General features: G+C 56.9%; 9 protein-coding genes across 9 annotated transcripts; 5 read left to right on the top strand and 4 right to left on the bottom strand.

Annotated features, from left to right (window-relative positions):
• Positions 1–8: 8 nt before the first annotated feature.
• Positions 9–1044, bottom strand: BDY17DRAFT_300617 (uncharacterized protein). Its single transcript, XM_033734092.1, has one exon. The coding sequence runs from the start codon at positions 995–997 to the stop codon at positions 203–205; it is 795 nt and encodes a 264-aa protein (XP_033587624.1). The 5' UTR covers positions 998–1044; the 3' UTR covers positions 9–202.
• Positions 1045–1154: 110 nt separating this feature from the next.
• Positions 1155–3432, top strand: BDY17DRAFT_300616 (uncharacterized protein). Its single transcript, XM_033734091.1, has one exon. It carries the CDS (start codon positions 1229–1231, stop codon positions 3329–3331), a length of 2103 nt encoding a protein of 700 aa, XP_033587623.1. The 5' UTR covers positions 1155–1228; the 3' UTR covers positions 3332–3432.
• Positions 3433–4553, bottom strand: BDY17DRAFT_300615 (putative proteasome component Prs3). Its single transcript, XM_033734090.1, has one exon. It carries the CDS (start codon positions 4332–4334, stop codon positions 3543–3545), a length of 792 nt encoding a protein of 263 aa, XP_033587622.1. The 5' UTR covers positions 4335–4553; the 3' UTR covers positions 3433–3542.
• A 723-nt stretch (positions 4554–5276) lies between these two features.
• BDY17DRAFT_283289 (nucleotide-diphospho-sugar transferase) lies at positions 5277–6838 on the top strand. Its single transcript, XM_033732079.1, has 2 exons — positions 5277–6224; positions 6276–6838. Exons 1-2 carry the CDS (start codon positions 5396–5398, stop codon positions 6515–6517), a joined length of 1071 nt encoding a protein of 356 aa, XP_033587621.1. The 5' UTR covers positions 5277–5395; the 3' UTR covers positions 6518–6838.
• A 2181-nt stretch (positions 6839–9019) lies between these two features.
• Positions 9020–9669, bottom strand: BDY17DRAFT_181649 (uncharacterized protein). The gene has a single exon (XM_033729913.1). The coding sequence runs from the start codon at positions 9506–9508 to the stop codon at positions 9053–9055; it is 456 nt and encodes a 151-aa protein (XP_033587620.1). The 5' UTR covers positions 9509–9669; the 3' UTR covers positions 9020–9052.
• Positions 9670–10748: 1079 nt separating this feature from the next.
• Positions 10749–11286, top strand: BDY17DRAFT_268767 (uncharacterized protein; the record flags this gene model as incomplete). Its single annotated transcript, XM_033731926.1, has 1 exon — positions 10749–11286. A coding segment is annotated over one exon (386 nt), but the record flags the coding sequence as incomplete, so codon positions are not given.
• Positions 11287–11292: 6 nt separating this feature from the next.
• On the top strand, positions 11293–13107 carry BDY17DRAFT_283288 (uncharacterized protein; the record flags this gene model as incomplete). Its single annotated transcript, XM_033732078.1, has 1 exon — positions 11293–13107. The coding sequence occupies one exon, from the start codon at positions 11293–11295 to the stop codon at positions 13105–13107; it is 1815 nt and encodes a 604-aa protein (XP_033587618.1).
• A 1552-nt stretch (positions 13108–14659) lies between these two features.
• On the bottom strand, positions 14660–15959 carry BDY17DRAFT_300607 (PITH domain-containing protein). Its single transcript, XM_033734089.1, has one exon. It carries the CDS (start codon positions 15697–15699, stop codon positions 14728–14730), a length of 972 nt encoding a protein of 323 aa, XP_033587617.1. The 5' UTR covers positions 15700–15959; the 3' UTR covers positions 14660–14727.
• A 320-nt stretch (positions 15960–16279) lies between these two features.
• On the top strand, positions 16280–17830 carry BDY17DRAFT_254287 (GLUT4 regulating protein TUG-domain-containing protein; the record flags this gene model as incomplete). The annotated part of the gene is made up of 2 exons (XM_033731419.1): positions 16280–16937; positions 17001–17830. 2 exons carry the CDS (start codon positions 16280–16282, stop codon positions 17828–17830), a joined length of 1488 nt encoding a protein of 495 aa, XP_033587616.1.
• Between the last annotated feature and the right edge of the window lie 37 nt (positions 17831–17867).

Raw genomic sequence — 17867 nt, 5'->3', positions numbered from 1 at the left:
GAAGAATTCTCTTGGGCTCCCCCCACCTCACGTGACCGTGATATGGCGTGGACCAGGGGAGCACGTGACATTAACACAGCAGATACCATTATCTGGCGGAAACTAACGGCAACCTCGTTTGAACGCAGCCTATGGCAACATAACAATATGATAACTCCATACACCACGCTAATTCACCCAAAACCCGTGCACACACCCCGCATCAGAAGCGTTCCTTCATCCTCGCCCCAACCGTGCGCAAATTTCCATACACCTTGCCAGGCGGGCTACCCAGGATCAAGCTCACCACCGCCTCCCTTGCGACATGAATGTTCTTGAAGCCTCCCAGAATATGCACTTTTTGGTCGGCCAACACAATCCGCGTGCGGCTTGCGTTCTCGATGGCAAACTTGGTCTTCCCATCCTTTCCAGCTATCCGTCCCACTGCTCGACTGAGATGCTCTCCCGACAGAGTCTTCACGTCTTTGATCTCGAAGCTCTGAATGTACAAGTCATCCAGCCGGAGCAGAGCAATCGCATCGTCCAAGTCAAAGCCCAAGGTGAAGGCGGTGATGAAGTCTGCACCCTTTTGGATGGCGTCGGTGGAAGTGGTGTATTTGCTCGTTCGTATTTCCACCGCTTTCTTGGCCAGATTCATGCGCACTTGCAGCTTCAGATGTTCCACTAACGGCGGGTAGATCTTGGGCCAGCTGTTCTTGAGGGGCGTCATGCGATGTGGTGGAATTCGAATTTTGCGCTCCTCCGTTCGATGGGCTGCTTGTGAGGCTTTTTCGGGCGCGAAGAGTGGGTTTCCTGAAGTGCCTTCGGCGTCGCCATCGACATCCATCGATTCTGCGCCCGTGCCAGGTGCGAGTTGGTGTTGGATGTCGGATGATGGCTCTTGGATGGCTGTGAGAATATCCACTGCATCCTCCGCATCGACCTGTGGCTGTTCATGTGTCGCCTCTTCTATCGCAAGAGCATCAGGTGCCCTTTGCAGAGCTGTCGGAGCGGGCATGGTGTCTGCTGTTCGCCTCCTCGCGGGTTGGTGAAGTTGAGGGATCGTTTTTCACATGCAAGTGTAAAATTCCCCCAAAAAAGTGTAAGAGCGAATGCGGACAAGCGTCATCGGAAGCGGGAAAGCTCCAACTTTGCTTCTGCGTCTCCAACCTCTCGCCTTTTGTCCCGTCATCTCCCCTTCCATTTCTCCTTCATCCCCCTGTTTTCTGAGAGGACATGATGCGGTAATATGCATTGGCATGTCACGCAAGTAGGCCGTCGACTCGCATTCCAATCTCCACTCTCCGCCTCCTTCTCTTCCTGCGCCGCACGATCGGCTTCGCTCACACAGTCTGCGCGGCTGTTACGGCTTCACGACCATACCCTCAGCCCCTTCTCATCGAGAGCGGCTGGCACATATCGAAATGTTGAAGCCCAGGATATAACCGCACTGCATGTGCGTCGCACGGCTCCAACGGTCACCCAAGTCGGCCTGTGGAGCGGATTACGATCAACGAGCGCTACACCTCGCATTTCGCAGAGCGTCTACCGACTACAGCGCTCACACGGGAGCTTTCAGAAGAGGTGGTTCAGCGATACAGAGGTGTGGAGGACTCAAAAGGCCGCCGAGACGGCTGCCAGGTCAAAGGATCAGGGCATCGCTTCTTCACAAGCGGCCAAAGTTGCTCAAGAACCCGCCTCCAGCGCACACGCCGGTAGCAAGGGTCTTCTTGACCGCCTACCGCACTTGCACCGACCGACAAAGTACGAGCTCCTAGCAACGGCCGAGACGTTCTGGCAAAGGGTCAGAGTGCACTTCAAGTGGTTCTCCATCCGCAGCTTACGCCCCTTCACCGTGGATGAAATCGGCGCCTTCATATCCTGGGTATTCCTGGGACACCTCGTGTGGATTGTCATTGGAACGACAACCTTTGTGTCCCTCGGAATCTGGGCTCTCAACACGGTCTTTGCTCAAGAAACACTGGCGGGATGGGTCGGCAACTACCTTACCAAGTCTTATGGTTTGAAAGTTGTCTTCGAAAGCGCCATCGTGCCCACGTGGCGAAGCGGTGTCATCACGTTCAACCACGTCTTTGTGTCGCGCCGACCGGGTCAGCAATCGAAGAAAGAACGTGCAGTGAGCAAAGGTTCTCCTACCACCGCTGCTGCTGCTGCCGAAGCCGCCATGGCTGGACGTGGAGCACACGAAAGCAGTGATGCTACAGATGACGGCAATTACACGCAATTCGACGTGACTATGGAGACGGTCAACGTCACTCTGTCCTTTGGCAAATGGTTCAACGGCAAGGGTCTCCTCCGAGATGTAGAAATCGTGGGCGTGCGCGGCGTTCTCGATCGCACCTCGGTACAGCCAAGAGACTACTCTATTGATCCCAAGTCCTATCGACACGAGCACGCTACCGGAGATTTTGAGATTGAGAACTTTCGCATGGCTGATGTGCTCCTGACCGTGCATCAACCCGACAACTTTCGTCCCTTCACCGTGAGCGTGTTCAACTGCGACCTGCCACGGCTGAGAAAGCAGTGGCTCTTTTACGATCTAATGAATGCAAACAACATGAGCGGAAGTTTTGACGACTCGCTTTTCACGGTACATCCCCGACAGCTGCACGGCACAACCGGCGCGCCGCTCGTCAACGGGGTCGAGGAAGGAGGAGAGCAGCAATGGAAGAAGCATAGTCGGCTCAGAATCGACGGGTTGAACATCGACCACCTCAACCGCGGAGTGGAGGGCACATTCTCCTGGATTAGAGAAGGCAACGTGGACATCGTGGCGGACGTCATGATTCCCAACGACGACGATAACATCTGGGCTCAATCCTGGCGCAAGTCCACAGAGGCCATGTCCGACCTCTACGACCGCGTGGAAGCCAGCGTATCCTCCGTCCAGCAGCCCAAAACGCACCCATCAGAGGCGCAGAGCACGGCGCAGACACCCGCCGAACAGAGCGAAGCCCACCGACGCCTCGTCATCTTCGACATCAAAGTCCACCTCAACGACGTGCGCGCCTCGGTGCCCCTCTTCACAAAAGACCTGAGCTACGTGAACAACGCGCTCGTCCGGCCCATCGTGGCCTACATCAACAGCCGGCCGCACGCCTTCATCCCCGTCAACTGCCGCGTGGTGAAGCGGCAGAGCGAGTTCGACGGCAGCTGGACGATTTTCGACTCTGGGCTGCTGGATGATCTCAGCAAGGAGACGTACGAGGCTTTCGCCAGGGATATTGAGGATGTGGGTGCGAGGAAGAGGAGGATGCGCAAGGTCGGCTTGTGGAGTCTGCAGCTGGCTGCGCAGGCGTTATTTATTGGGCTCGCTGGGCAATTGGCGTAAGGACTGATGGTCGCAGGCAGCACATGTGGTTCATGACTGTATTAGGGTAGCGCGGCGTTATCGTTTCATGGCGCATTGGGGCTTATTGAAAGTGGAAGAAGATGGTCGGTAGACATTATCTGCCACGCTATGCTCTAGGATCATCTCGCATTGCTACACGCAAGGCAGATGTCAATTCACCGCTTCCCTCCTACCATGACCTTCTCCCCATCTAGTCCTTCTTCAACGGGCTGTAGGTCTCCTGAATGCCATCCTTGGTGATGATCATCGTCTGCAGTCCATCGCCCACCTCAATATGCCTCTCCACCGCACTCGTAAACGCATCCTTGACCAACTGCTCCACCGTCTCGCGCGGCAACGGCTGTGCCTCCCTCGGCTTCTTCTCCAGCCCAGGCCCACTGTTCGGATCATACTGGTTCTTCAAATTCACCTGATTGTCGAGGAACGGCATGATCAAGCTCGCTGCCGCACCCGCCGCGCGGCACTGCTCGCGCTCATAGCTCCCCACGGGATCGTAGGAGTACAGCGCGCCCTTTCCCTCGTCATCCACTCCGCCGAGAATCGCAGTGACGTAGAACGGGAAGAAGCGCTTATTGTACAGCAAGTGACTCAAACGCTGCGCACACGCATGCACCGAAATGTCCTTGCCGTGCTGGTACTTGTACATCTTGACGACGGTGTCGAGGCGCTCTTTGAGGGCGCGGCCGTCGGCGGCGAAGCCCACGACGGACAGCACGATGCGCGCATTCTCGTTGTTCGGCCCGTCGCCGCCGATTTTGAAGAGCTTGGGCGCGTAGCGGGTGTTGATGTTGTAGCCGCTAGTGCTGCGCGTGTCGCCGGCGATGATGGTGAAGTCGGCGCCGCTAATGCCTAGTGTGCTGCCGCCGTTGTCGGTGTAGGGGTAGAAGGCGTGTTGGCGGGGTTCGGAGGCGGTTGTCGGCGCTTGATTGAAGGAGTAGGATGGGTCGCTGGATGGGAGGGAGGCGGAGAAGAGGGAGGCCATGATGGCCGAGGTGGGACGAGGTGGAGATGATTCAGTGGGTGTATGTGGTGAGTTTGATGAGGATGTGTTGATTCGATGATCACGGGTGCGGGTTCGTGGTGAATGGCAAGGAGTGTTCAGAGATGGATGATGCCAACGACCTCACGTTTCGCCAGGCCGCCGAAGCTGATGTGGAAGGAGCTCGGGCCCGACAGTGGCTGACTAACCCAGCCGCGAGAGCCTTGGCGCTAAAAGTACTCTTGCCTCGACTTCATCTGCCTAGATTGGTACACCTCGTCGCTCCTCGCTCTGTGAATAGTGGATGCGCTCGCTACTTTTATGCTAGCTTGCTGGGCATACTATACTCCTGTTGTCGTTCTGCTGCCGACGTGCTCGCGTTTCTGAATGCTTGTCGGATCTGCAGGTCGATAGCGAAGGCTTGCGGACGTACGAAGGCGTCCGGCAAGCGGTAGACCTTTCGGGCAGTATTACGGACAGCATTCATGGTGCTACAATCGACGCCCTGTTGTAGGTCAATATTAGGCACGAGTGGTGTTGCGCTCACTAGCTCGAAGCGAACATGATCAACCGACATCATCTCTGCATCCGGCCGCCGCGCGGTGAGCGACGGAGACCGTGTAGGCAGCAACTGCCAAGGAGACGAGCCTTGTAGCTAGTCTCTTCCGTCGACAGGCAAGTTGCAATTTTTCTTCCTCGTCCTGGGCGTGCTTGTCGGGGTTGCAAGTTGGTAGCGAAGGCTAAAAGGCATAGGATGACGTCTTAGAAGCAAAGGCGGACAGAAGTTAAATGTGCATTTAACGCCATGTTGCAGGTCATTGGCGACGGTTGGTGTTGTGCTCACTAGCTCGAATCAAACAGGACCAACCGACATGGTCTCTGCATTCAGCCGCCGCGCGATGAGCGACGGAGACCGTGTAGGCAGCAACAGCCAAGGAAACGAGCCTCATCGGTTGCCTCTTCCATCGACAGTCGACAGGCGTGTTGCAGCCTTTCCTCCTCGTCCTGAATACAGTTCTTTGTTCACATCAAGAACGTTTAGATACGCCATCTTCTTCCTAACGATGCGACCTTCGTTGTGGCGCCTTGCACGAATTGTTCTACTTCTCATTCTAGTCTATTGCATCTTTAGCGCGGCCACGTTCACCCGAAACCAAGCACGCTTCCAAAGATTTCTCGCTTCACAGTACATCACTTGGGACGACTTCTCTCCTGAATACGCAATTGCTCTGCACGCCAAAGACGAGAAAATGTTGCAACGCGACACGTTCAACTACACTCTCCCCTTTCCGCAATCCGATGGCATCTTCGCTGCGAACGACAGCATCCCACGAATGATCCATTTCATCTGGTTCAAAGACCTCTACAAATCCCGCCCTGGAGTCACAGAGATCCCTTCCGTCGGCTCGAACGCGCCAGCCCTCTGCGAGTCCTTCAACCCGGGGTACACAGTCAAAATCTGGGACGCGACTGCAGCACGAGAACTGCTTGAAGAACATTACGCGTGGTTCTTGCCGACCTACGACGGCTACAAGTACCCCATTCAGCGGATCGACGCGCTGAAGTGCTTTGTGCTCTGGCATTATGGAGGAGTCTACATGGATATGGACATTGCGTGTCGTCGACCGCTGGATCCGCTGCTGCCATTCCCTGCTTGGTTCCCCGAAGCATCGCCTTTTGGCGTCAACAACGATTTGATGGCGGCTAGGGCGAAACACCCGCTCGTCTTGTCGATGCTAGAAAGTCTGGCGCGTCGCGACAAGAATCTACTCTTCCCCTATTTGACGATCTTCTGGAGCACGGGTCCCCAGTTCGCGAGCGATCTGGTGAAAGAATGGTATTTAGAACATGACACAGTTCCCACTACCAATCACTCGAGTAAGGGGGAAGCAGGTACGATAGTCAAGAACTGCATAACAATCCCGCGCTAACTGCCCCTCACAGGCCCCGATGAATGGTTCGTGTTGCCGCAGGAGTTCTACTCGGAGGAATTCACCTTTTTCGCACATTCCCCCGGCGGTACCTGGCACGGGGATGATGTGGCTGTCGTCTTGTGGTTTGTCGCGCATCCACTGGTGTTCTGGAGTATCGTCGGATTGGTGTTCGGAGTGCCTCTAGGTCTTGTACTACGTTGGAAGTTGAATAGTAGGGCCCAGGTGCGACCGAGATGGGCGACGGACGTGTAGTAATGACGATGAGGACGTGAATGAGTTTCCTCGCCGGAGCGTTCGTCGTTATGTCTCTGTCTGCAGCTGACGTTGGAAGCAAGATCGGCATGAATGAGTAGATCAGCAATCTCATCACCAGGGGCACAACTGCTGGGGTTGACCGCTGCTACTAGTGAACCTCTCTGATAGCTGGGTCATCAACTTCCAAGTCCACGGAATTGAGTCAAAAGAGTGAAGCGTCATATAACGGATTGGCTCCTTTCACCAGTCTTGTCACCTGCAATTATTTCTTGACGCAAGATCAATATCTTTAGATGACAGAGGGTGCCGATAAAAAAGGTCGAGGGGATTGGTATGATTGAAACCATCATCCCTCGCTTTCGTGATATGGATCATAAGAGAGGTGATCACATCGATACATCATCAGGACGATGCATCCTGAGAGGGACGCCTAGAGGAATTGGTCTCGAGATCTTCATCAAGTGCACATAGCATGAACGACAGACGCTTGTACGTTTTGCGGCGACATAGCAGGAGGTTGACTCCCTCATGAGATCAAGGAAGCAATGTCACTGGGATCATTCATAAGGTACACTTGTCATAGCGTCGACAGAACGACGGGCGTGAGTCTAGGAAGAAGTATCAATTCGCCTCTCAATTCACAATGCGGACATCTTGCGGATGGCACAGGTTCGAAGCTTATGGACATGACAGCAATGACCCATTTGAATCACACGAAGAGGCTTGCTACTGGAAGAGTATGACATGTGTATGTCTCGAGAGCTCTACAGGCTAACCATGATCAGAAACGACAGTTTGTTCTATCGGATGAGACCGACAAAGCCTCGGAGGTTGAATTGATACGAAGGTCCGGTACAACACCATCGAGCCCAACACGGTCAGACCGGAACCTCATATCTGGTACGATTGCTGGGGCCCGCAGGTCTCGAGCTGTCTGGCTTGGTTGACAGAAGCTCGGTCTGGCCAGCAAAGGCCGGTCGGGTGGAAGCACAGCATTCACAAATCGACCAGCATCCGAGTGGAAGTGTGATCCGACGCGTGATCTTGGCATGCATGCAGCAAGCCCATGGATCTTCTTGCATGACGTATCCTACCAACGAAACACAAGTCCCGCTCCTCCACACAGCAGGCCAGAACGTTTTGCCGTCCCAGGCCAGCTTGATCCTCATGACGCTGATGACTGTGCCGTGAGCCGGTGGTGAAGGCAAGCGAGCCGGTTGCGCAGCTCGCCAGGATTGATGATGGATGTGCACAACAAGACACGCTGACGCCCCACAGGAACAGGCGTAGCAGCAGGATCGCATCCTGTCACAACATTTTGGAATACTGACGCCTCACGTCACGCGATGGGAGGCGGTGGAGTCTGGGCGCTGTGCCTCGGACTTTTCCCTCAAGTAGTGGTGATGACAATTCTGCCATACATTTTCACTCGGCTATCACAGCCAGAAGAGCAACATCACAAGCAAAACGCGAGTCGCGACGTTGCCCAAAATGTCTCAGACCCTCCACAAACAAGACTTTCCGCAAGCTGGATCGGGCTGGCGGTACGTACCGGCCGCGAACCAACCGGAAGGCCGGCAACGGGATCAAGGGCCCAAAGTAGGCAGTGCACGCAGATCGCACTCTGATGATCGTATCGGGAAGTGCCCTGAAGAGCATCACGGCGTGTGCTAATTTCCCGTGCGAAGGCCTGCGCATGACGTGCCAAAGAATTGTCATCATTACCCGCTGCCCGTGGCTGGCCGTCGAGACCCGCTCCTGGTGGCCTCGTTGGGATCCCAATTCCGGGGAGCTCAGGCGGCCCATGTCCACGTTGGCGGTGGCACTGGGCCGGTCGCCCGTAGCGCTCGTAGCGCGGCTGTCAAGCGCAGAGGCCGGGGCCCTCTGATCACACGTTGAGAGGACGGAACGTTGCTTCCGCCCTTCCTGCTTTACGGATCCTACGGGAACTCTAGGCAACGTCCAGAACGTCGACGAGGGTGGCAAGTGGGTGGGTATGCCGAGCGGGCGACGGGACGGGCATGATAGGCGTGGTGGTCAGGATGTAGGGTCGAGGGTCTAGCCATTGGGGCGATCAAGAAGCCTGCTACCAAGTCTTGTCCCGGCAAGAAGCAACCACCTGGCATCCATCGGGACACAGGTACGGCGAGGCGAATTTATTTCTTGCATGTGCAGCAGACAGACGCGACAGAGAGCAGAGCAGAGTGCGTGCATGCATAATCGAGATTGGGACACATGCAGGCCTCTTGTTCCTGCAGTAGGGTCGTCGCTACACTCGCCCCAATGCGGGAAGGACGACCGGGGGCATTAGCCTGGACGTTACCCGTTCTGACCAACCCACGCTCCACATTCGGCCCAATTGCTCAGGACGGCATGGCATGGGCCGCTGGGCGCGGGACTCGCGCCGCACTGCGAAAAATAGAGCATCTGCAAGAAGTACGAGACGGCGATGACCGCGATTTCTGACCTGGAGGCAATGGGTGGGCCACGGTAAATTGCATTGACGTCGACTTGCGTCCGCGGGGAGATTCCTCAAGGTTTACTGATCGCAGTCTGGATGCTACGAAAAGGAAGCCACGTCCTCGGCCCCTCCTTCTTGCGTGAGGTTGGCGGGCGAAGGTGTGAGAGCGGGTGCTCCGCTCTCGCGTCGATGGTGTTGTTCATCATCACGTCCGGCTTGGCGGCGAGGGTGGTGAGACAGGGCATGGTGAAATCCACCCAATTGGCGGCCGTTGATGACACGGCATCTGCCTTGAGAACCCGGGGGTGGAGGGACGGGATGGGTACCTGCAGTAGCCGTTTCCCGTGTGTTTCACTCACCGGAATCCCACCACCTCGACGCTCCGTCAATTTTGGGGCCTGGTGGGCTCCACTTGGGCGTGTAACCCAAACGACTCTCTCGGTGCGCCCCTCGGGCCGTCTGCTCGGCCTGGCTGCTTCGCCTGACTCGGGCGGCGTCACGGTGTCATGAGAGAGTATTGTCATCATCCCGCTCGGCGATCGGCGTTACACGATCGGCGGGCATTTTGCGCTCAGCGTTTGCCACCGTGTGTCATTGGGAGCTGGCCCAGACATGCAAGTGGGGTGTGGCCGACTTAATGCAAACGAATTGTAATTGGAATACGACGAGCAAACGAGCACACTCTCGCCCACACTCGCGGCGCTGAAGGGTGTGGTGATGAGAACAGGGAGGCATTTGTGCAGCAGCGAATTGAGAGGCCGGATGGGGATGGCAGGCGGCGGCGGGTCACATCGAGATCCCGCATTCACTATCGATTGGGCGCCCGATAGGCTGGCGTGGCGTGCGGGATGAACCAACGAATGCCCTCGCTCGACTCCACTCGCCCTCCCAGCCAGCCCCAGCACTCTTTATGCTTCCCGAACACGAGGCCGGGAGTGGAGAGACAGAGGCCACACGGCACGCTCAGATCGCTGCCTCCCCAGCGTGATGCTCGCCAACCAGCATCCAGGCCGTGGGTGGCCGTCGCCACAAGCACACCGGGGTGCTGTTTCCATGAGACACGCTCGACAAATGGGGCTGCTGCACGGCAGTTTTGGCTGCTCGCTCTACAGTGCTCCACCGCGCTGACCTGGTTCTCAGCCAGTACACGTGTCTACCTCGAAAACCTGGGAAGCATGTGAAGAGGGAAAAAATCAACAGGCTCGCTTTCCTTCTCGCCAGCGTCGCTTCAAAGCGCGCGCCTAGCCAGCTGCATATGCCGTATCCAACGCGCTTTGTACACGAGTTATGCTACGTGTGTACGCGCTGCGAGTGCCGGTACCAGCGATTTCTGCATGCCCAGCTGCATCATCGTCGCGTGGGGAAGAGGCAGTGCATGCGTACTGTACACAGGTACCTGCACATAAGCGACGACTTCTGTCCGACGCGTCGTATGGAGACACGGCGAGCTGACCCTCCCCATCCCCTCCGCCTATCACCGGGCGAGGAGGTGCAGTAGCGCGGTGCTGGGGCGGGCGTACCTGCAGCACCTGCGCGGCCGCGGAGTGGTGGTGTGTGAGGCGGGCGGGCTTTTGGCTTCAGCGCCAGTGCCTCTCATGGCATTCGTCCCGAATGCGCCGATGCAATCGCTTCTGCACTACTTCCCACGCTAGGCACCTGTGCCTGGTCCTTTCCCCATCCGGCCTCGTCGATTTCGCCGCTCGGTCACTCTGCTGATCCATCCCTTATCCACCCTCCCGTCCCCAGGCCCGCTCGTTTGCTTCTATCACAATCGACGCTTCTTTTTCTTATCCGACCTACTTCCTTCCCTTGTGCGCTCTTCCATCGTCATCTCTTCGTTTGTTTCTCATTTTCCCCGGGCCCTTGTTTCGATCCTGCCTCGAGCAACTTCGAACAACCCCACTGACATTCCTTTGGAACCCTTTGCTGAACAAATATTCCCACGCCAACTTCTTGTGCAACCCGTCATCACTCGACCCTCGACGACGTCAACCAGACACTTATTTCCTTACACAACCACACACACACGAACCCAACGCAAAATCACCCACTGTCGACCGTGTCTCAGTCCTTCCCTCGACACTACCGACTACCTGTCATCTAGCATAAACATATTGTACATTGTGTACCATCACCACACCCGACCGATCTAATCTAAACTTGATCTGAACCATATCGTTGAATGTCACGATTGGCATAACACGGCAGAAGAAGAAAGAGCAATACCGGTGTCAGGTAAGCACAATGGAGGGTCGATGGATCGTCAGACACTGAACTGCTCCTCAGCCAAAAAAAAACCCCCAACGTTCAAATGGACTACACTGCACAAGCGACCCCTCCAATGGGTCAATCCCCATTCTTCTACTACAACCCGGAACCGAGTCCCGAGAGCAGACAGCAGGGCCACTTCACCCAGCAACCTCATGGTCTCCCCATGGCCGTCATCCCCTCGAGTCCCGACCACATGATGCACTACCCGCAACACATGTACCAACGACCACACTCGACCGCCGGCACTCCGATGTACCACCCGCACGCGCCCGCCTACATCTCCCAGGCCATGCTCACACCGGTGGCATCGCCCCGTGCACAACAACCGATGCACGGCCAACGCCAGCTCGTCTCGTTGAAGACCCAGACCGACTCGTACTTCCCCACAACCCCTGCTCTGTCGGCGTCGAGCTCCTTCAGCTCGGCAGATAGCCCGCCCAGCTCTTCCGTGTACCTGCCAACCCCGGTCAATGGTGTCTTCTTCCCGAAGCCCATCCACATGACTGGTTTCCAAGCTGTCAAGGCTGGCTGCGAAGACGAGGTCTTCACTGAGGTCTTGGCCGCCGGTGACTGGACTCGACCTGGCTCTCCCCCAATGACCCCGGTCTTCATCCAGTCCAGCGCTGCTGCATCTGACGACGGCTCTTACGAACTTGCAACTGGATCCTGCCCATCGCTGTCTCCTTCCCCCTCTCCCGTGCCTCGATCTGTGGCTTCGGAGCAGGACGTCTGCGATCCCAGGAACCTCGTGGTCGGTGCCATCACCGTCAACCCTGCAACCCTCCTTGCCAACGACAACGCCACCAAGGGCCACAGCCACCACGACAGCGTGCACATTGCCACTCCGGATGAGCTGCACTTTGGCGGCTTCCCCACTTTCGAGCCCTTCTTTGAGCTGGACGAGGAAGACGACTTCGGCGGGCTGGTTGCCCTCAGCGGCGGCGACAACGTGCACTTCAACAGCAGCAAGCGCCAGAAGCTCGGCGAACTCGAGCCCACCGGCTTGATCGAAGACGATGGCTTCTTCAGCGAGGAGAGCTTCAGCGACGAGGACGACATGGCCATCCACGGCTTCTCCTCCCCGTCTTGCTCCGAGTTCTCCGGCGTGGAGTACTTCGTAGAGGAGCCCAAGAACAAGCGCAAGGCCGGCAAGAAGGCGTCCGAGAGCTCCAGCAGCACGTCGAACCAGACCGCTGGCGAGCAGCCGTCGACGAACACCATCTCCACGGCGCCCAGCACCTCCTCTTCCGACGGCACCGAGACCAAGCCCAGCACTCCCGCCGCCCAATCCGGCAACAGCTCTCGCCGCGGCCGCAAGCAATCCCTCACTGAAGATCCATCCAAGACGTTCGTCTGCACGCTCTGCAGCCGCCGCTTCCGCCGCCAGGAGCACCTCAAGCGCCACTACCGCTCGCTGCACACGCACGACAAGCCCTTTGAGTGCACCGACTGCGGCAAGCGGTTCTCCCGCTCCGACAATCTCAGCCAGCACCAGCGCACCCACGGCACCGGCACCATGATCATGGGCGTGTTGGGCTCGCCTACCGACGGCGGCGCCCCGCTCATGCACCCCGGTGGTCCTATGGATGCCGTCAACGGCGGTGACGCCGGCAGCTTGATCCGCCCTAAGAGCCAGCACCCCTACTCCTCGCCGCCGCTTCAGCAGTCCCCACCGCACCACTACCATCAACAGCAACAGCGTGTCAGCCCCGACGCGGGCGAGCTCGGCGCGATGCTGTTCGATGTTACTGCCCAGGTGTCCGGATCGTCGACGAGCGCGTCTAGCAGCGCCTCCTTCTCCGACGACTCTGCGGATCGCAAGCCATCGGCGAAGAAGCGGAAGAGGGAGGAGTAAGGGCTGCCGCCCCGAAGTTTGAGTTTCTGTTTGCGCCCACGAACCGTCATGCCGTCATGTGTTGAGGAGAAGAAGAAGAAGGAAGGGGGATTATGCCCCAAAAAATTGCCCGTCATTTTAGAGAGATCACTTCACCGGGACCGGACACGAATACCTGGTACCCATTCGACTCTTGCTATCACTCGACTTCCGACAACCAACATCCAATCTCTGGAGACGAAAGTCGGATGGTCAGCAAGATCTTACACCACCACCACCACCCTTTCCTTACACTGTGTACCAATATTGCGACAGAAGCAGGACAGAAGGAAGTTGGAAGGTATTTTGAGGAGGAAGAACACCCAATCTACTTGGACCGAAACATCTCTTTCCTTGGATCGAACTGTGATGTAAAATTACCATTCTGGGGGGGATGATTGCTGGCTTGATTGTACTACTATCTTGTTTCCTTCCTCGTGTAAAATCACATTCTTTTGATCACATGTTGTTTGATACTTCACACGGGCTCAAGGCAGGCAGAGGCGGAAGAGTTTGATGAAGAAGCGCTGGTCGTTTTGAAAAGCTAGAACCTACTGTAGCCGTCGTTCGTTCCCGGCAAGAATCAATCGTGTGTGTCAAAAGAGGACCCAGAATCTGCATCTCACATGCGAACCCGTCGATTGCAGTAGTTCAAACACCTACCGAACACCAGGGTTCATTCTCGTCTCTTACCCTGACCCTGCTTGCCCCGTTTCAAAACCCACATCCCATTTTTCAAGCCCTGCGTGTCAGCGCGGAGTGGGTATGCACGGAACACAGAACTCCATTGTGAGCACTACTGCAGGTCCCCTCGATGCTTGAACCTGGGCAGTATGTAAGTAAGACAGCAGTGAACGGACGCGGGTCGAGGAACGAAACCCTGCCCTCGTTCACGTGCTCTGGTCCCACTCTCGGCCGTAAGATATTGTGCCCACTCCTCGAAGATGGGTATAGAAAGCGATGAGAGGCTAAAGTCCAGGCCTTTGCGGAAACGAATGTGGCGATGAAGGTGGCGTGCGGCGCGGCCGGCGTGCATGCGTGCGTGCGTGCGTGCGTGCGTGCGTGCAATGGACTCGGCCACGCAAGCCAGCCAGCCAGGTCCCGTATATTCGATAGAGAGACAGACCAGAGTGCCCGTAAGCAATAATCACACTCATTGCACAATCCCATTCAATGGAGAACTCCGCCAGGTGGAACCGTTTGCACCCACGCACCCATGCACGAGGGCTATTTTGGGCCCCGCACGAGCGCGGGTATCGATTCCTACCTACCGTTTCGTCCAAGTGGGCTGGACGTGGTCTCGTGTGTCTTGAGAAGCGAGAGGGCGCAGGCCTAGTACTGCAGGCAGGGTTTGAGGTGGGAAATTGTAGGTGGCTTGCGTGGGCTGCTGCTTTTTCTTCGCCTTCTTCTCGTGTTGTGTCTCTCATGCGTTGTTCAGGAGAGAGTTTCGGTGATGTTCACCTCTGCTAGACGGGAGGCGCCGCGGATTGATCACGTGATTTAGATTGTGGTTGGTGGGGACATCTGGACAAGGAGGTGAGAAGGATGCTCGTGCTAATGCTATTTTTGGGAAGATGCAATGCTATCTATGCTGAACCGACTCTACGAATCATCCCCGCCGACCTTTTCTAGTTTGCCCATTGCCCTCTTCTCTCCCGTCTCTCCAAAGAAGCGCAGACGGTCTATCCGCGTCTTTTCGCCGTCTCCGTCACCATCAACCACGAAGATGACGAGCGAGGTGATGTTCTGGAACTTCACAAAGCGCAGGTCCAACCTCGCCGTGCTCGTCTTGGCATCCCAGTCCTTCTCCGTCAGCTCAAAGGATTGCGTCTTTGGGGCGTCTTCTCCCTCGTCGAAGCCCAAGACGGTGCTGCGGTTGGTGTAGAGATGAATGGTCTTGGGTCGGATGATGTCCGAGTCGGAGGAAGTGACGGAGGTGAGTTGGATGCTGTGGAGTTTGACGGTGCTTTGGAAGGGGATGAAGAGCATGAGTTGCTCGTCGGTATCGCTTTCGATCCACTCTTTCTTCGCCGTGCTGCTGGCCGCCGCGGGTTTGCTCGACTCGAAGATCTTGCGTTTGTCCCCTGCGTCGCTGTCGAGATTGAGAAAGTCGAGCCCCAGCGTGTCTACTTGGTCCGTGATGTCTGTGTATCCTCGTGGCGCCGCAAATGCTGTCCAGCCCGCTCCTCCGCTCCCACTTGCACTCGCGCCTTCATCCACGCCGCCAGAGCCTGCGTTCGCCGCCTCCTGTGCCAGCTGCTTGATCGCGGCGTCGAGCGCTTTCGCATCCGCACCTCGTATCCGCTTCGTCTCCCGGCCTTGCTTGAAGATCATGAAAGTGGGCATGGCGGTGATGCCGTACGTCTGCGTAATGTCTTTCTGTCGATCCGTGTCGACTTTGGTGAAGGTGATGACATTGGGGCGCGAGAGCTGGGAGGAGAGCTGTTCGTAGACGGGCGCGATGGCTTTGCATGGCCCGCACCAGTCGGCCCAGAAGTCGGTGACGACGATGCGCGAGGATTGCAGGACTTGGGAGAAGTGTTGCGGACTGGTGATGTTGACGATTTTGGACATGGTGGCGTGTGGCGTGGCGGAGGCGATGTGAGGTGTAGGTTGTGGGCGAGGTGTGGTGTGACCTCGAGTGGTCGCCGACCGGGGCGAGCAGGGATGTATGGAGGCGGTGAGTGATGTCGTGTTTGTATGGGAGATGTTTATGGCGGGGTGTGGTTTGGAACGGGACTTTTGGCACGCGGGGCGTTATTGCCTGAGGCAGCTTCGACCTTCGTCATCCGTGCATGGGAAAGACAACGAAGGCCATCGAAACAACATCTCCAATACATCCCTCTCCTCAGTGAACGACAGGACACCTGGACAATCACGCTTACCTCATCCCTTCACCATGTCCACCTAACCGACATGTCCACCGCGCACCTGCACGGCCTCGTCCTCACCAAAAGCGAGCGCATCCTAGTCATCGCCTTCAGCTATTTCTTCTGCGCCCCGATCATCTACAAAGGCGGCAGACGCCTCCTCGCGTACCTTCTCGCCACCTCCGCCGAAGCACGCAGACAAGTGAGGGAGGAACAGCAGCAGCGACAGGCCCGAGGCCGGACAGGCACGCAAGAAGAGCAGCGATAGACACGAGTCAGCCATCATGGCGACGTCAGTCTACGTCGTGGACTCCTCCTTCAAGAGAACGCAGATCAAAGTAACCCCGGGCAAATACCTGCGAGAAGTGCTGGAGGAAGCATGCAAGACGCGCAAACTCAGCCCGGAGGAGTACGCGCTCAGATCCCAGAGCAACAAGACTATCGACCTCTCTCAGCCCTTTAGATTATCTGGCCTGTCTGCGGGAGCCAAGCTGCAGCTGGTACAAGCTAGCAAATCGCCAGGCGTGGTCTCTATTGCTCTCCAACTACCAGAGAGCGAAGGAGGAACACGATTGAACGACAAGTTTCCCAGCAACACCAGTCTATGGCTTGTCCTGCGCAAGTACGAAGACGCTGTTGCCGGCTCGCCTTCCCAGAAGCTGAACTTGACGCAACGAGGCGTACCTTCCAGCGACAGCGGTGCAGGAAGACTGATGTATGAGCAACCATGTCTCAATCTCATGGGACGAAGTCTCGAAACCTTCTCCGACCTTCAAAAGACCCTCGCACAACTGGGATTGAATGGCGGGACCGTGCTGATCAGATTGGCATTCACTCCGACCCAGACGCCGCTCGAAGAGGCCATGAAGGAAATCAGCAATTACTTCACCTCCATCGATTCCGTTCCGGCTGGACTAGGGAGCAGTGCCATGCAAGGGCCGAGTGAAGCACTATCCTCTGCTGCCAACACCGACGTGGCACCGGATACTCCTATGCAGGATCTAGCAACTTCAAAAGCTCAAGAAAATACTGCCGAAGAAATTCCCATCACAGACGCCGCATCTACCACCGCCCCTGAAGAACAGGACCCAACCTCCCAATCATCCCCTCCCGAAGACCCATCCACCACCACCAACTCCATCAACGGCATATCCGTCTACCTCCCCCCAACATCCAACACCCCCGCCGCAGCCCTCCAAAGCGACGACCCCTCCGTCTTCGAACCCACAATCGACCACGCCAAATCCCACCAAGCCGCCCTCCAACAAGCAGGCCGCAACAAACGCCTCCTCTCCGACAAGGAACTCGCTGACGCCGCGGCAGCACAACAAGCCCAGCTCGCCACAATCCACTCCGTCGTCGTGCGCGTGCGCTACCCCGACCAGTCACAGATTGAGACGACCGTTTACGCTTCGGAGACAGCTGCGGAGCTCTACGCGCGCGTCAAAGAGACGCTCGCGCACGCCGATCAGCCGTTTGAGTTGCGATACACCGGCACGAAAACGCATGAAGTCCTCCCTGATAGCTCGACGAAGCGCCTCGTGCGAGACTTCGGGTTCCGAGGCAAGGTCCTCGTCACGCTCTTATGGGGCGCCGAAGCTTCGGTCGAGGCGAGATTAGGCGCGAGCTTGAAAGACGAATATAGACGGCAGGCGAAGGATTTGAAGGTCGAGTTGCAGACGCAGCAGGCTGTGGGGGAGGAGGCGCATCGCAGTGCGATGGGCAAGGGGGCGGCGGCGGGGAGTGGGAGTGGGAGTGGTGGGGGAGGGGAGGACAAGAAGGTGGATTTGGAGAGTAAGATGAAGAAATTTTTGGGGTTCAATAAGAAGAAGTGAGGCGGTGATGATGAGAGTACCATGATGATGTTCATGG

This window comes from Neohortaea acidophila (assembly GCF_010093505.1).
Source record: "Neohortaea acidophila strain CBS 113389 unplaced genomic scaffold BDY17scaffold_8, whole genome shotgun sequence".
NCBI classification, from domain to species: Eukaryota; Fungi; Ascomycota; class Dothideomycetes; order Mycosphaerellales; family Teratosphaeriaceae; genus Neohortaea; species Neohortaea acidophila.
Note: the sequence above shows the minus strand (reverse complement) of the source record. Positions and strands in the feature narration are given on the sequence as shown.

What these genes read in the sequence shown, in the direction of transcription:
- BDY17DRAFT_300616 (XM_033734091.1), top strand. Translation starts at nt 1,229, where the DNA reads ATGCATTGGCATGTCACGCAAGTAGGCCGTCGACTCGCATTCCAATCT.
- BDY17DRAFT_181649 (XM_033729913.1), bottom strand. Translation starts at nt 9,508, where the DNA reads ATGATGACAATACTCTCTCATGACACCGTGACGCCGCCCGAGTCAGGC.
- BDY17DRAFT_300615 (XM_033734090.1), bottom strand. Translation starts at nt 4,334, where the DNA reads ATGGCCTCCCTCTTCTCCGCCTCCCTCCCATCCAGCGACCCATCCTAC.
- BDY17DRAFT_300607 (XM_033734089.1), bottom strand. Translation starts at nt 15,699, where the DNA reads ATGTCCAAAATCGTCAACATCACCAGTCCGCAACACTTCTCCCAAGTC.
- BDY17DRAFT_283289 (XM_033732079.1), top strand. Translation starts at nt 5,396, where the DNA reads ATGCGACCTTCGTTGTGGCGCCTTGCACGAATTGTTCTACTTCTCATT. An exon ending in CTCGAGTAAGGGGGAAGCAG is followed by an intron (nt 6,225 to 6,275) that starts GTACGATAGTCA and finishes TGCCCCTCACAG; the next exon opens with GCCCCGATGAATGGTTCGTG.
- BDY17DRAFT_300617 (XM_033734092.1), bottom strand. Translation starts at nt 997, where the DNA reads ATGCCCGCTCCGACAGCTCTGCAAAGGGCACCTGATGCTCTTGCGATA.